Source organism: Protopterus annectens, chromosome 3.part1 (assembly GCF_019279795.1).
Source record: "Protopterus annectens isolate FY-2018-M chromosome 3.part1, PAN1.0, whole genome shotgun sequence".
In the NCBI taxonomy this organism is placed as follows: Eukaryota; Metazoa; Chordata; order Ceratodontiformes; family Protopteridae; genus Protopterus; species Protopterus annectens.
In genome coordinates this window covers 1,818,260,348-1,818,275,153 of record NC_056732.1, presented here as the reverse complement: position 1 = coordinate 1,818,275,153, position 14,806 = coordinate 1,818,260,348, and the positions used below count along the sequence as shown (strand labels likewise).

At 37.4% G+C, this 14,806-nt stretch overlaps 1 protein-coding gene across 1 annotated transcript in view; it reads right to left on the bottom strand.

The window, feature by feature from the left end:
• LOC122798698 (zinc finger protein 260-like) overlaps positions 1 to 14,806 on the bottom strand; it is a 196,371-nt gene that overhangs the window by 140,365 nt on the left and 41,200 nt on the right. The window contains exon 2 of the mRNA XM_044067793.1: positions 1,791 to 1,917. Within this exon, the coding sequence (XP_043923728.1) occupies positions 1,791 to 1,917 (127 nt within the window). The remainder of the gene's footprint in view (positions 1 to 1,790; positions 1,918 to 14,806) is intronic.

Genomic DNA, 14,806 nt, shown 5'->3' with positions numbered 1-14,806 from the left:
TGATTTTATCCAAAACAATATATTACATGGCTGGAAATATATCAACCTTAGTTCATTTGGCAATCAAAAAATATATGTAAATGTATACATATACATTTTGCATGTAAAAATCAATTTCTATTTTCATAACTTATTGTTAACAAAGATCGCTTTCATCCTTCTAGACTTCTTCAGGTCTGTGTACAAGAACCCTAAAAACAATCTATAAAAAATCTATAAAAATATATATAATTATATAATTAGTTAGTATTGTTATTACACATCATTTTGAATAAAGTGGAAAAAAGAACCAGAAAAAAATAAAAATAAGAAAATATGTATGTATGATGATGGAAACAAAATACACACTTAAATTTCAACTTATTTAAAATGGTATTTAAAACCAATTTGTAGAATAAAATAAAATAAAATACAATTATTCATGTAAACAATGTGGCAATTTTCTAAGTTCCAGTGCACTTTTAATTGAACAGTAGTAGTTTAGTCCAAGCTTCCTAAAAGAGTTCAGCTTTAATTGCCACATGAGTTCATGTTTCTCCAGAATATTCGGGATGTCTCCTTCAAGATCACCCATAATAATCTGGTTAAATAAGAGGTACCACATAGTATATATATATATATATATATATATATATATATATATATATATATTTAGAAAGCTTGTGAAGAAATTATTACTCTATTTTTGTTTTACTTGGATCGCTTGCCTGTGTACTTAATAAAGGATTTTCGACTGGAAACAGACTGCCTGCCTTGCTTGGATTACTTTCGAATACTTAGTAATGCTGTTCAATTATATATTTTTTATTATTATTTTTTGTTTTGTTTTGACTTAAGACGAGTTTAAGTTCGCTACTTCTACTACTATTGTCTGATCTGATTAATATACAGTGATTAACTACAAATATATGGACTAAAAATCTTCCACACAGAGAAGTTTCTTACACTGTCTTGTAAACTATTGAGGAGATGACCATCCTCAACAAAGCAAAGCAGGAAGGCTTGTCAGTCGTCCCATCCCAAGGTGACACACAGGTTCACAGGATGTTAGAACACTAATAGCCCTAGGCCCCTTACAAGCCTAGCCAAGTTCAACTGCTAAAGCTAATGAATGAAAGTATCAGACTAAGTAATACGTATCAATGATGAACTGGATTCAAACTTAGAATAAAATCAGTTACAACAGTGCAACTAGCCTGAAGCAGAGAAGGAAGTGTCTTTTACGTATCACACGCCGCCTACCCAATACAATTTACACTGCTCCATGCCCCTGCATGAAACTGAGCAAACCTCCAGTTATTTAATGCATTTAAGGCTTTACTCTCACAGGAGCTGGTCAGTCAAAATCCAGCCTACACTCCCACAGAATCCAGCAAATCAAAACAGGCAATAATCTTCAATGGAACCCAAGCACATGTCGCTCTCGTATATAACAAGAATTATGTGTTTTGTGACCTCGGTGTCCCACTGTTAAGGAGTGAACTCTCAAATGTTTTATATGTTTTGGGGTCAAACAATCATGTGTGGCTTAAATAAGACTAATTATTCATAGTAAACCCATTAAATCATCACATATAAGATTTTGATCACAGTTCACTATGAAATACTAGTTAAATAGAAGCAGACAGTCTAAGATCAACTGAGTTTACTGCACTTTACAGAAATTAAGATAAGTAAGACAACAAAATATCAAAATTAGTTTACAGTTTCCTTACACACAACAGTATTTTTGCAGCTATGAAAATACCTATATCCTCAGACAATCACAGCACCTACAACACCCTCCTTACCTACAGAAATCATGTTCTCGTAGTTCTGTACCATCACCTCCCTGTGCAGGTCTTTCTCCTGGTCACTCAGCAGGTCCCACTCCTCTCTTGAAAATCCAACAGCAACATCTTCAAATCTGTCTGGCAACTGAGAACAGACAATTTTTGCTTGTTTATTGTTTTATTAAATCATAATTTGTTTGGATTTGTTAACTTATGTAGATTACTGATCTCAATGGACCATTTTCGAACTCAGCCCAGGAATATATACTCAGTACAATAAATATAACTATAGATTTGAAACCGACAACCTTTACAACACTGAGTAGAAGTACAAAAAATTTGAAATGACAGTGTTTACAATACTGATTAGAAGTGCAATGAATATTTGAAACTGACAATATTTGGCATGCAAGAAATAAAAAATAAATAAAAATGACAGAACAGATGTGGTTAATATAGGGGCAAAAATATGAAGAATTGGTTCTTGTACAGTATGTAGATGAAGTGAAGATATGAAGACAGAGGAGTGCTTTTGAGTATTTGGAAGAAAAAAGTGTGCCTGTAGGGTGATATGATGAGGTGTTTAGATATGCAGCAAGGTGTGCTCTACAGAACAACAAACACAATGAAGTGGTAATAATGTGGTACAGTGGTGGGACACTGGTTACACTGCACAAACCAACAAAATCTGAAATGTTTAAAATAAGAATCTAATAAGCTAAGATAAAACTCAGTGCAGGTCCTCTTCATTTTCAATTTTACTAATACATTCTGACACCAACTTTTATTTATTTACTTATTTATTTACATTTATTGACTGGGAATATCTGACTGGACACAGGTCCTTTTTCAGCAGAGGCCCGGGGAGAAAAGCTCTACAATAAAGAGCAGTTAATTACAAGATTACAAGAAGTATAGGTAGGCTGTTTGTCCAACAATGCCAGTAATACAGACATAGTTCAAGATGCATAATATATTTCTGTGAAGGACAATTGAGTATAAACTATACACTTGTAACATCTGTGCCATTTAAGATGGCACATCTCCTAACAGTTAAGCTGGCTGATATTACACATGATTTAAGATGGCGCGTCTCCTAGTAGTTAAGCTGACTGATATTACACATGATTTAAGATGGTGCATCCCCTAGTAGTTAAGCTGGCTGATATTACACATGATTTAAGATGGCGCATCTCATAGTAGTTAAGCTGGCTGATATTACACATGATTTAAGATGGCGCGTCTCCTAGTAGTTAAGCTGGCTGATATTACACATGATTTAAGATGGCGCGTCTCCTAGTAGTTAAGCTGGCTGATATTACACATGATTTAAGATGGCACGTCTCCTAATAGTTAAGCTGGCTGATATTACACATGATTTAAGATGGCGCATCTCCTAGTAGTTAAGCTGGCTGATATTACACATGATTTAAGATGGCGCATCTCCTAGTAGTTAAGCTGGCTGATATTACACATGATTTAAGATGGCACATCTCCTAATAGTTAAGCTGGCTGATATTACACATGATTTAAGATGGCGCGTCTCCTAGTAGTTAAGCTGGCTGATATTACACATGATTTAAGATGGCGCGTCTTCTAGTAGTTAAGCTGGCTGATATTACACATGATTTAAGATGGCGCATCTTCTAGTAGTTAAGCTGGCTGATATTACACATGATTTAAGATGGCGCGTCTCCTAGTAGTTAAGCTGGCTGATATTACACATGATTTAAGATGGCGCATCTCCTAATAGTTAAGCTGGCTGATATTACACATGATTTAAGATGGCTCGTCTCCTAATAGTTAAGCTGGCTAATATTACACATGATTTAAGATGGCGCGTCTCCTAGTAGTTAAGCTGTCTGATATTACACATGATTTAAGATGGCGCGTCTCCTAGTAGTTAAGCTGGCTGATATTACACATGATTTAAGATGGCGCATCTCCTAGTAGTTAAGCTGTCTGATATTACACATGATTTAAGATGGCACGTCTCCTAATAGTTAAGCTGGCTGATATTACACATGATTTAAAATGGCGCATCTCCTAGTAGTTAAGCTGGCTGATATTACACATGATTTAAGATGGCGCGTCTCCTAGTAGTTAAGCTGGCTGATATTACACATGATTTAAGATGGTGCATCCCCTAGTAGTTAAGCTGGCTGATATTACACATGATTTAAGATGGTGCATCCCCTAGTAGTTAAGCTGGCTGATATTACACATGATTTAAGATGGCACGTCTCCTAATAGTTAAGCTGGCTGATATTACACATGATTTAAGATGGCGCATCTCCTAGTAGTTAAGCTGGCTGATATTACACATGATTTAAGATGGCACATCTCCTAATAGTTAATCTGGCTGATATTACAAATGATTTAAGATGGCACGTCTCCTAATAGTTAAGCTGGCTAATATTACAAATGATTTAAGATGGCGCGTCTCCTAGTAGTTAAGCTGTCTGATATTACACATGATTTAAGATGGCGCGTCTCCTAGTAGTTAAGCTGTCTGATATTACAAATGATTTAAGATGGCGCATCTCCTAGTAGTTAAGCTGGCTGATATTACACATGATTTAAGATGGCGGGTCTCCTAGTAGTTAAGCTGGCTGATATTACACATGATTTAAGATGGCACGTCTCCTAATAGTTAAGCTGGCTAATATTACAAATGATTTAAGATGGCGCGTCTCCTAGTAGTTAAGCTGGCTGATATTACACATGAATAACAGCACCCAAGGTTACCGCTGAGAAATATTAAAAGGTTTACAAGCATTGGAGTTGGCTGTAACCAAAGACAGTTAGTAGGGTGGAAGATGGGTTTAGGGTGGTTGGAGTAGAGATATTAGTGAGGGCTGTTACAAGGCCAGCTTTATCCCACTGAGTTTCACAGAGGAGCAGCAACAGCCATACGGCAGAGAAACAGTCAGGAAAGGGATGCTCGTCAACTGCAAAATGTAGACATGTACAAGTTTACAGGCAATCTAGGATCACCAGTTCACCTGCGAACATAACTTTATAATGTGGAGGGAAATGACAGACCAAATAAAAAAACAATATAGACAGAGAGAAGACCTGCAGATCCCACACAGGGTGCACTCCAGATAGGAAACTGACCACAGAAATCCAAAGCAATAATTGCAACCACTGAGCACTGTAGTTAATTCCTCATGGACGGCTTCAACTTTATTCCATAACGGGTTAGCAGCCATGGAGAAAACACAAAAATAACTCTGACCTTACAAATTATAAACAACTTTGCAACCAAGTAAAGCACCTAGTCATTAAGGACAAAAAAGAATATTACCACACTTTACAAAGCCAACACAAACTAAATCCAAGGCAGTTCTGGAGCTCAATAAACAACCTTCTCCATCCAGGATCCAACAGTAACCCCTGTCCCAATCCAGAAAAAAATCCCAACGAAATAGCCACCCTCTTCAACACATATTTTATAAACACCATAACTAACCTCACCAAAAACTTCCCTCATAATAATATAAAAACCCATCTGACCAGACTACTAATGCCCCCACACTTACATAACTTCTCTCTTGTACCTATCCCGACTACCACAGCAAAGAAACTGCTTCTAAAATTAAAGCTATGCACCAATGCCCCTGATGACTCGCCCCCAGAATTCCTTTAAATAGCAGCAAATTCCACAGCATATGCTGTCATCCTACTTCTTAATTGGTCCATTCAAGAGTCTTATGTTTCCAGCATTTGGAAAAAAGCTTTCATCCTTCCAATGCACAAAGGCGGAAACAACAAAGATATCTCCAACTTCCAACCCATTGCCATTCTATCCCCCATCTCAAAGATCTTCGAAAAATGTATCTCCGCCCAATTCCTTAACTATCTTCTAGACAATAACCTACTATCAGTAACCCAGCATGGCTTCAGACCCAGACATAGCATCACTACAGCTCTAATATCCTTCTGTGAATCTGTAAATCAAGCTTGGGATGCTGGGAAGCTAGTCTCCTCTCTATTTCTAGATCTTTCCAAAGCCTTTGATACTGTATCCCACCCTCTTCTCCTTACTAAACTCATGTCCCCCTCCACCTTTCTCTGGTTTTCTAACTACCTCACAGGCAGACAACAAGTTACAAAATGGTTACACTCTCTCTCCTTTCCTCAATGCTACTACTGGTGTTCCCCAGGGATCCATCCTAGGGCCTCTGTTATTCAGCATTTTCATCAATGATTTTCACTCTACTCTCTCTCTCAAGGCACAGTCATCCAGTACGCAGATGACTCTATGATCATCTGCAATGCCAACTGTCCTCCTGAACTCCTAAAACTCACCCAGTCAGCACTCGCCTCCACTGAAGTATGGATGACTAACAACCATCTTGCCCTAAACCCTAAAAAAAACAAACTTATGCTATTCACCTCCAAGAAGACCACTACCATAAATAAAGACTCTTTCTCCATACTCTCCCAGGATAACACTAGTATTGAGGTTGTCACACATACCAAGCTATTAGGAGTCATCATAGATGAATACAATATTAAAAAAGTTCACCAAAAATCGGGCATGCTATACTGCCACAAAACATTCCTCAAAACAGTCACTTGCCTCCTCCTTCCTCCTCCCACCTCTCCTCTATGGCGCTTCTCTCTTTACTAACATACGAGCCAGTCTAAAATCCAAGCTCAATTCTGGCTATAACAAAATTGCAAAATTTGTCACTAACAGAAAAAAATCATCCCACCATTGTATCTCTCTTCACATACTAAACTGTCTAGAACTTCCCCATCATCACACATACATACAACTAATAGCTGCCCATAAACTAATATTCAACCCTGCCAGTTGCCCTGCCCTTTCCTTTCTATTTAAACCCTATCGCCCAAACATACCCATCCATTCCGAGAATCAAATGCTTTTGCAAATTAACAAACCTAACTTCTCCGCTGGCCAAATTCACCACTCCTTCTCCACTGCAAAATTATGGAACTCCTCTTCCACAAACTCTAAGAACCACTAGCAGTGCATCTCTCTTAAAATAAATCCTTAAAACAACATCTGTCCTCACAGTGGCTATGCTCATGTGCCAGTTCCTCACACTCCAACTTAACTTTTTCTTTCTCCCACTACCTCATAGGTTCATAGGTTCATACTAGGCTATCTGCCCCGCCACCCATATTAAATTAATTTTGCTATGCCCTTTTTCAAGGTTCATTCCTTCTCCATCCTACCTACTTCCTTAATCCTTCCTATTGCCTGACTAGTAATCCTTTGCTGAAATTACTTATACTAGTAGAATCAGTAGATAGCCTTATCTATGACTTTATTGCCTCATTGTCCAATTTTACTTGTGTTAAAAATCTATTTCATTGTCAGTTCTTGTTTTTGTATTTGTTGTATTTGATACATTTGTTTGTATAAATCACTATGGAGCTTTTTTCCCCAGACCTCCACTGAAAATGGGCACTTTTTGGCCCAGTGGATCATCCTGGTAAACAAATGCAAATAAATAAATGATCATTCATTCCTATTATGATACTACACTGGAGCAGAACTAACAGCAAAATGCACAGGAAAACTCCACCTTAGAACTCAAAAACATTTTTATTGTATCTTTATTTTCTGAGCTATTTTAATGTGTCAAAACCACTCCAAGTGCTTCTTTTAAAATTTTAATGGGTTTTCCTCAAAATGGCGGATGATGGAGCCTGCCTCAGTAACGTGATCTTGCTTTCTCGCTTTTATTCCATCTTCCCAGAATACATTTCAAGTCCTCTTTATATGAGTCATGCCAGACATAAGGAAGTGGTATTGTTGTCTCATTTCATTAAGATAGGCTGGACTGTGAAGCACTGTCATCTAACCACACCCTCTGTAGCAGAGCTACTTCTATATTAAAAAAAAAACACCAGCAACAATGAAATAAGAAAACACAGATAACCAGCAATTTCTTTAATTCAAAGCGATCTGGTACCTCGGCAATTCGCCTTCATGGATCACAGTTCATTCTAATACTAAACCAATATATATACATCAAATCACAACTGTCATTATTCAATTAATAAACATATTAAGCAATTAAGCATATACATATTTATTGAGTTTTCAGTGGTCACTTTAAAAATGTTTAATGTTATCATGCTTAATTGTTTAATATGTTTATTAATTGAATAATGACAGCTGTGATTTGATGTATATATATTGGTTTAGTATTAGAATGAACTGTGATAGGGCGGCCACGGTGGTGCAGTGGTTAGCATTGCCGCCTCACAGCAAGAGGTTCTCTGGTTCGATCCTCGGCTGGGGTGCCTTCTGTGCGGAGTCTGCATGTCCTCCCTGTGGTCGCGTGGGTTTCCTCCGGGTGCTCCGGTTTCCTCCCACATCCCAAAGACATGCTGCAGGTGGATTGGACACTCTAAATTGGCCCTAGGTGTGCGTGTGAGTGTGCCTTCTGTGGAAGGTTGGCTGGCAACTCGACACTGTAAACTCACTGCCATTCAATGTGCGGACAAGGTGATCAAGAAGAAGAAGAAGATTAGAATGAACTGTGATCCATGAAGGCGAATTGCCGAGGTACCAGATCGCTTTGAATTAAAGAAATTGCTGGTCAAGTGCTGGTTATCTGTGTTTTCCTACTTCTATATTTCTCTGAATTTGCCTCATTTATGTGTCTGTCAGAGATTGTTCTATGCTATAAATAGCTGTTGGCTACTTCCAGCAGAAGAAAGTAGGTAAATAGAAGGTGTTTGTAAGGGATTCTTTTGTAGTTCTAAAGGAATTGACAGACCTTCCCCAACACTCTCGTGCTGAGGTGTGAAAACTCTCACTGCAGTAAATGATCCTTGCTTACAGATTACAAGTAATAGGACTCCAAACTAGGTCTGTCTGCTACTTCCCAGTGCCTTCAATTGGATTTTTTTTGCTCTCTCACGAATGGTGCAGAATTAAAATGTGCTTTAATAGTTCCTTAATTATTTCTGTCATGTTTACCCCCCCCCTTTTTTTGTACTTCATATTTATTTATACTTTGGTAATCAGGAAAGTGAACTGGTCCCAGGATCCTTTCCAGCCACAACTTGAGCTACATTGGCAAAGATAATAGCAAGTAATAAATGCACTTAGCAATACAAAGAAAAAAAATACTGACATAAACACATTGACAAAGACTGAATGTGCATCACATAGCCAATGTGTGACAGTGAATAAGTAAAACATTAAGCAACATCTACTAGAATATATGCATTAATAATGCTTAACTCTGCTATGTTAAGTTTATTATAAATAACAGATTGTATGCACTCATACTGCACGCGTGCGTGCGCGCACACACACACACACACACACACACACACACACACACACACACACACACACACACACACACAGACACATATATATATTTATTTATTATTTATTTTACATTTGTTTACAGGGAAGGTCCGACTGGACAAAGTCCTTTTTCAGCAGAGGCCTGGGAAGAAAAGCTCCACATTTACAACAAAAGACAATTATATAGATTTATGTTATTTTCCATTTGTTTACCGGATTAGTCTAACTGGACACAAAGTGAGCATTTTCATCAGCTACAGATACATAGTAAAAATAATAAAAATAATAAAATATTATACAAACATAGCTATTTTGTACAAACAGCAAAGAACATATAAAAGGAGTAAAATCAGAGTTTTACAAATGATGCAGCATACAGTGGTTAGAATATTGAGAGACAAATTAAACAAGATATTATGCAGCAACTATACAATTGCTTGAACATAAATTAAAAAAAGAAGTTTTCATAAACAAACAGGGTCATAACTAGAAATCATAACTATAGAGGTTTTCTTATGTAAAGTTTTGGTCTTGGGCTTCACATGGCGGTAGGGAATATTCTCTTTGGAAAATTGGTCACCAGTATTTGCATTCCATTTCATAATGGTCCTTAGAGTTTTATTTTTTAACTTAATTAATGAGGGTGGATTAACGGACACATTAATGACTTGTAGTATAAATATGGCATGGTGGGAAGGTTTTACTTATTTGTCTGATGAAGTTCCACATTGAACGAAAAACGCTGTGAAAAAGTTAAGCATTTTATTTTTAACTGTTTTAAGTGCTTTTTGACATTGCTTGAATAAACTTTTGTGGTGGCTGTCTACTCTGCTGGTGCTCCTAGTAGTATATTCAATAACATACGAATAGTAGTATATTTAGTAACATACGAATAGTAGTATATTTAGTAACATACAAGTAGTAGTATATTTAGTAACATACGAATAGTAGTATATTTAGTAACATACAAGTAGTAGTATATTTAGTAACATACGAGTAGTAGTATATTTAGTAACATACAAGTAGTAATATATTTAGTAACATACGAGTAGTAGTATATTTACTAACATACAAGTAGTAGTATATTTATTAACATATTAGTAGCATATTTAGTAGGATTCTATATAGCCTAAAACAAGTGTGTTCAAACAGTAGCAGAGTGGATTTGCCAAGACAGAGAGATCTGTTTAATATACGGTACACAGATAAGAGTAGGCAAGTTCAGTTTCAGATAGTAAATAGTCCATGATTTGAGAAGCTAGTGAAAGACTCAATAGAAAAGATAGGCAGAGATTGTTTGTTAGATATTATAGGAAGCCTAAGGATTTGTTAGGAATTAGATGTTAAGGGGAGAGAGGTAGTACATGAGCATAGCCAAGTGATAAATAAACACCAAAATCCCACTTGTCTAAGTGGGAAGAATTACTAGTTAGTCTTATAGTAGCTGGTAATGAGTTCCAGAGCTTGGCTATGGAATAAGAATAAAGAGCATCTCCAGCGGTGTTATTGGGTTTGGGAATACTTAGTAAAGATTTATTATATGAACAAAGGACTCTTACTAGTACATGGAAGCAGTAAATCTTGTAGGGCAGGTTTTATTTGGGCTGACTTAGGAGTCTGTGGGCTGTAGTAAACTGGTTGTAGGTTAGAAGATGTGGTAGTTCCAACAGTGATGGGATCTGTAGTTAAGGAGTCTACAGCATACTTAGCAATTTGATTGTAACATGTGTCTAGTTTAACCAAGTCTGTTTTCCTTGTTTTCCATTACTGCTGAGGCATAAAGGAAAGTACAGACCAAATGTGCTCTGCTAATGGTGGCTTTTGTGTGATTTGTTAATATTGTTTGTTCCTATATAAAGTTCCCAGTTTTTTTGTGTACTTATTTTATTGTCTGGGCTACATGAATGTCAAATTTTAAGGTGTTGTCAATGACAACACCCAGAAGTTTTGTCTGGGTTACTGGAGAAATGGTGTTATTTGAAGATATGATATTGAATGATGGGGGGATCTGCAGGTATGGTGTGGTAGAAGATCATGAGTTTGTTCTTATTTGGGTTTAATATGAGCTGTGTATCCACTAACCACGATTCTACTGCTGAGAAAGATTGTTGTGTTATGAGTTGTAACTGCTGTAGGAATGGGGTGGCACATATCAATGTGGAATCATCTGTGTACTGGACAAGGGATGCATGTAGGGTAGCAGTATGTAGATTGTTGGTAAATATTGTGAAGAGAAGGGGACCAAGGATAGATCCTGGTGGGAGTCCTGAAGAAACAGGTAGTAGAGGTGATAGGTCATGTGCCAATTAACAGCTTGCTGGTGCCCTGTTAAGTAGCCCTTAAACTATTCAAGAGCAGAATGACTAAGTTTTAGTTCTGAGAGGGCATGAATGAGCTTATAGTGAGAGACGGTATCAAAAGCTTTAGAAAGATCTAAAAAGACAGAGGAGACAAATTTAACATTGTTTCTATGCTGATTGATTATATTAGTAAAGCTTATTAGTGCAGAGGTAATATTGTGGAATGGACAAAATCCATGTTGGGTTTGGGACAGAAGTCTATTAGTTAAGAGATAGGGCATAATTTGTAAATGACTGCATCTCTCCTGGATTTTGGAGAGAGCTGACAAGATAGCTATTGGCCTATAGTTATATAGTTCATTTGATTTGCTCCCTTTATGGAGTGGGACGATGTGGTAAATGTTCCATATTGCTGGGACTTGATGCTCAGCAATGGATCGGTTAATTAGGATGGATACTGGGTAGGAAATTGATTTGGCATCTAATCAGAGATATTATGCTGGTAGGTTGTCAGCTGGTAAGGTGGTTGGCTTGAGTTTGTTAAGATATTCTGTAATAGTGCTGGCTGGGATGGGTTGGAAGCAGAAGGTATTGTTATCAGTGTTTAACACAGAGGGAGTTTTTGGAGGAGTACAACAGCTGGAGTTTGACAGAACTAAGATAGTTTCAGTGAACTATGTATTAAATTGGATTGCTATGGTGTCTGTATTGCTGATGGTTGTGGTGGGGAGGTGCTGGAATTTCCATGTTGTACGATGTTATTTGTAGCTGACCAAAACTTTTGAGGGGGTTTCTGGTGTCTAGCTTGAATGTTGTAGTAGTAGTTTAGTTTGTATTGTTTTATTTGTTTATTTTTGGCTTTTTGTTTAGTTCTTGGAATGCCTGCCTAGATGACTGAGATTTGTTTTTATAAGTTCCCAAGCTTTATCTCTTAACTTTAGCATTGGCCTAGTTTCTTTGGTTAGCCATGGAGTATAGTTTGATTTGATTCTTAATGTTCTAGAAGGGGCTTGTTTGTTCAGAATATTTAGGAAGGTAGAGTTGAAGTATTGTATGGCATCTTTGATGGGGGTGTTTGAGTGGCTCCAAATTAGAGAGTTTAAGGGTGGATAAGAAGTGTTAGGTTTTAAAGTTTCTTTTGTTCCTAATTTGATAGTACTTTATTTGTTTTAGTGTATTTATTCAGTGCCTAAGAAAATAGGTTGGCAGATGGTTGCTGAGACTGTCTGGTAGACATCCAGCATGTAAAGAGACAGAGTGTCTGCTTGTTAGTATCCAGTCTAAGATGGATTGCCTGTTTCATGTTTTGTCAGCTCTGGTGTGAGTTATTTGTGAAAGAAAGTGGCGGTTGATATGACTAGTAGGGTTTTGGGTATTGTAGTTATACTAACCTATGTTAAAGTTGCCCATAATTATAGTCTCTTGGGGTAGAAATTTTGAAGACTAGTGGAGTATGTGTTCTAAAGTGGAAAGCTTATAACCTGGAGATATGTAGGTACCAATTATTCTTTAATTTTAGTACAAATAACTTCAGCATTATTAAAGTCGGTGGTATTTTGTTCAATGGTTTCTAGAATCAGTTTGTTTTTAAATAGAATGTTTATGCCACCTCCTCTTTTGCCCTTCCTGTCAATCCTGTGAATGTTTTATCCAGGAGGCAGGATTTCATTGTCATTAATTTCCTTTTTTAGCCAGGTTTCAGTTATTACAGCAATGTCTGGTGCATACAGGGAGAGACTGGCATGGAGCTCTTGAATTTTGTTTACAATACTCTTGATGTTTATGTTTAATAACAGAAGATCAGATCCTTTCCTAGGGAAATTTAGTGTGAAATGGGACTGGTTTGTGGTTTGTTGATGATGATGGGTTATGTTGTTATTAGGGCCAGGTTTAGGGTTGATGTCCCTGCTAAGAGTTAGTTTACATACTGTGTGTGTTTTGGTCTTAAGGATTTTAGAGAAAAAATTATCATATTTTGGGGAGGGGTTTGTATTGGAAATACAGTGTGGTTAAGTTGATTAAACACATGTATTACTGTATAGTGAGGATGATATTAAAATGATTATGGGTTTTGTAGGTGCTGAATAGGTGAATTGAGTTGTGTGGGTGTTAGTTGTTACATTTTTTAGTTATGTATACCCTGCCCCCAATTCCCACACACCCCCAGTGGTCATACCTTTATACTGCTAATAGTCACACCCCTACTTTTACAACCTATCACCTTCCCTCAATTGCCATATCCACTCCCACTCTCTTACCACACCCTCCTACATACATCCATCTCCTCTACTAATCCCTGACATATCATGCAAGGCATACTACCACTACTACTACTAACTCTCACTACTCTAGCCTACACCACATCCAAACATGCTATCATACCATTAAACACTACCTTCCACATAACACATACCTACACACACATACATACACATACAAACATTATAATCTGCCCTACACTATTTAATAGTAGCTCATTATATTATATACACAAACCACACACCACATTATCTCCCCATAGAATAACAGCAGCTAGACATCATACAGACCTAGCTCACACAATCAAACTCAAGTTATTCCTCAAAAGATGGCTACTAATCTCAGGAGACATACACCCAAACCCAGGCCCAAGCTATGAAATTCTCTTCCACAAACAGGAAACAGACCTACTTATTATTAACCTAAACTCAAGAAGTATATCCAACAAACTACAGGACTTACTTGCATTCATAGCCCACTGCTCACCAGATATACTAACCATAACTAAAACCTGGCTAAAACCCACCACCCAAAATGAAGAAATTCTCCCCCCTGGTTATAACATTCTAAGATAAGACAGAAATACCAAAAAGGGTGGCGGAGTTGCAATCTTATTTAAAAACACACAACCTCCAACCCCTTAAAACCCCACTTCCCATTTTTGGCAACTCCGAAACATTAGGCTCCATTATCTCCGTCAAAAACAAAAAGAGAATCAACATCCTCTGCAGTTATGCTCCTCCAGGTAATAACTCACCTGTAATAGAGGAGATACTACCATGGGCCACAATCAGCCTACCCCAAGAAACCATCCTGCTATCAACATCCTCTGTAGTTATATTCCTCCAGGAAATAACTCACCTGTAATAGAAGAGATATTACAATGGGCCGCAATCAACCTACCCAAGAAACCATCCTGATATCAACATCCTCTGTAGTTATGTTCCTCCAGGTAATAACTCACCTGTAATAGAGGAGATACTACTATGGGCCACAATCAACCTGCCCCAAGAAACCATCCTGCTATCAACATCCTCTGCAGTTATGTTCCTCCAGGAAATAACTCACCTATAATAGAAGAGATATTACAATGGGCCGCAATCAACCTACCCAAAAAACCATCCTGATATCAACATCCTCTGCAGTTATGTTCCTCCAGGAAATAA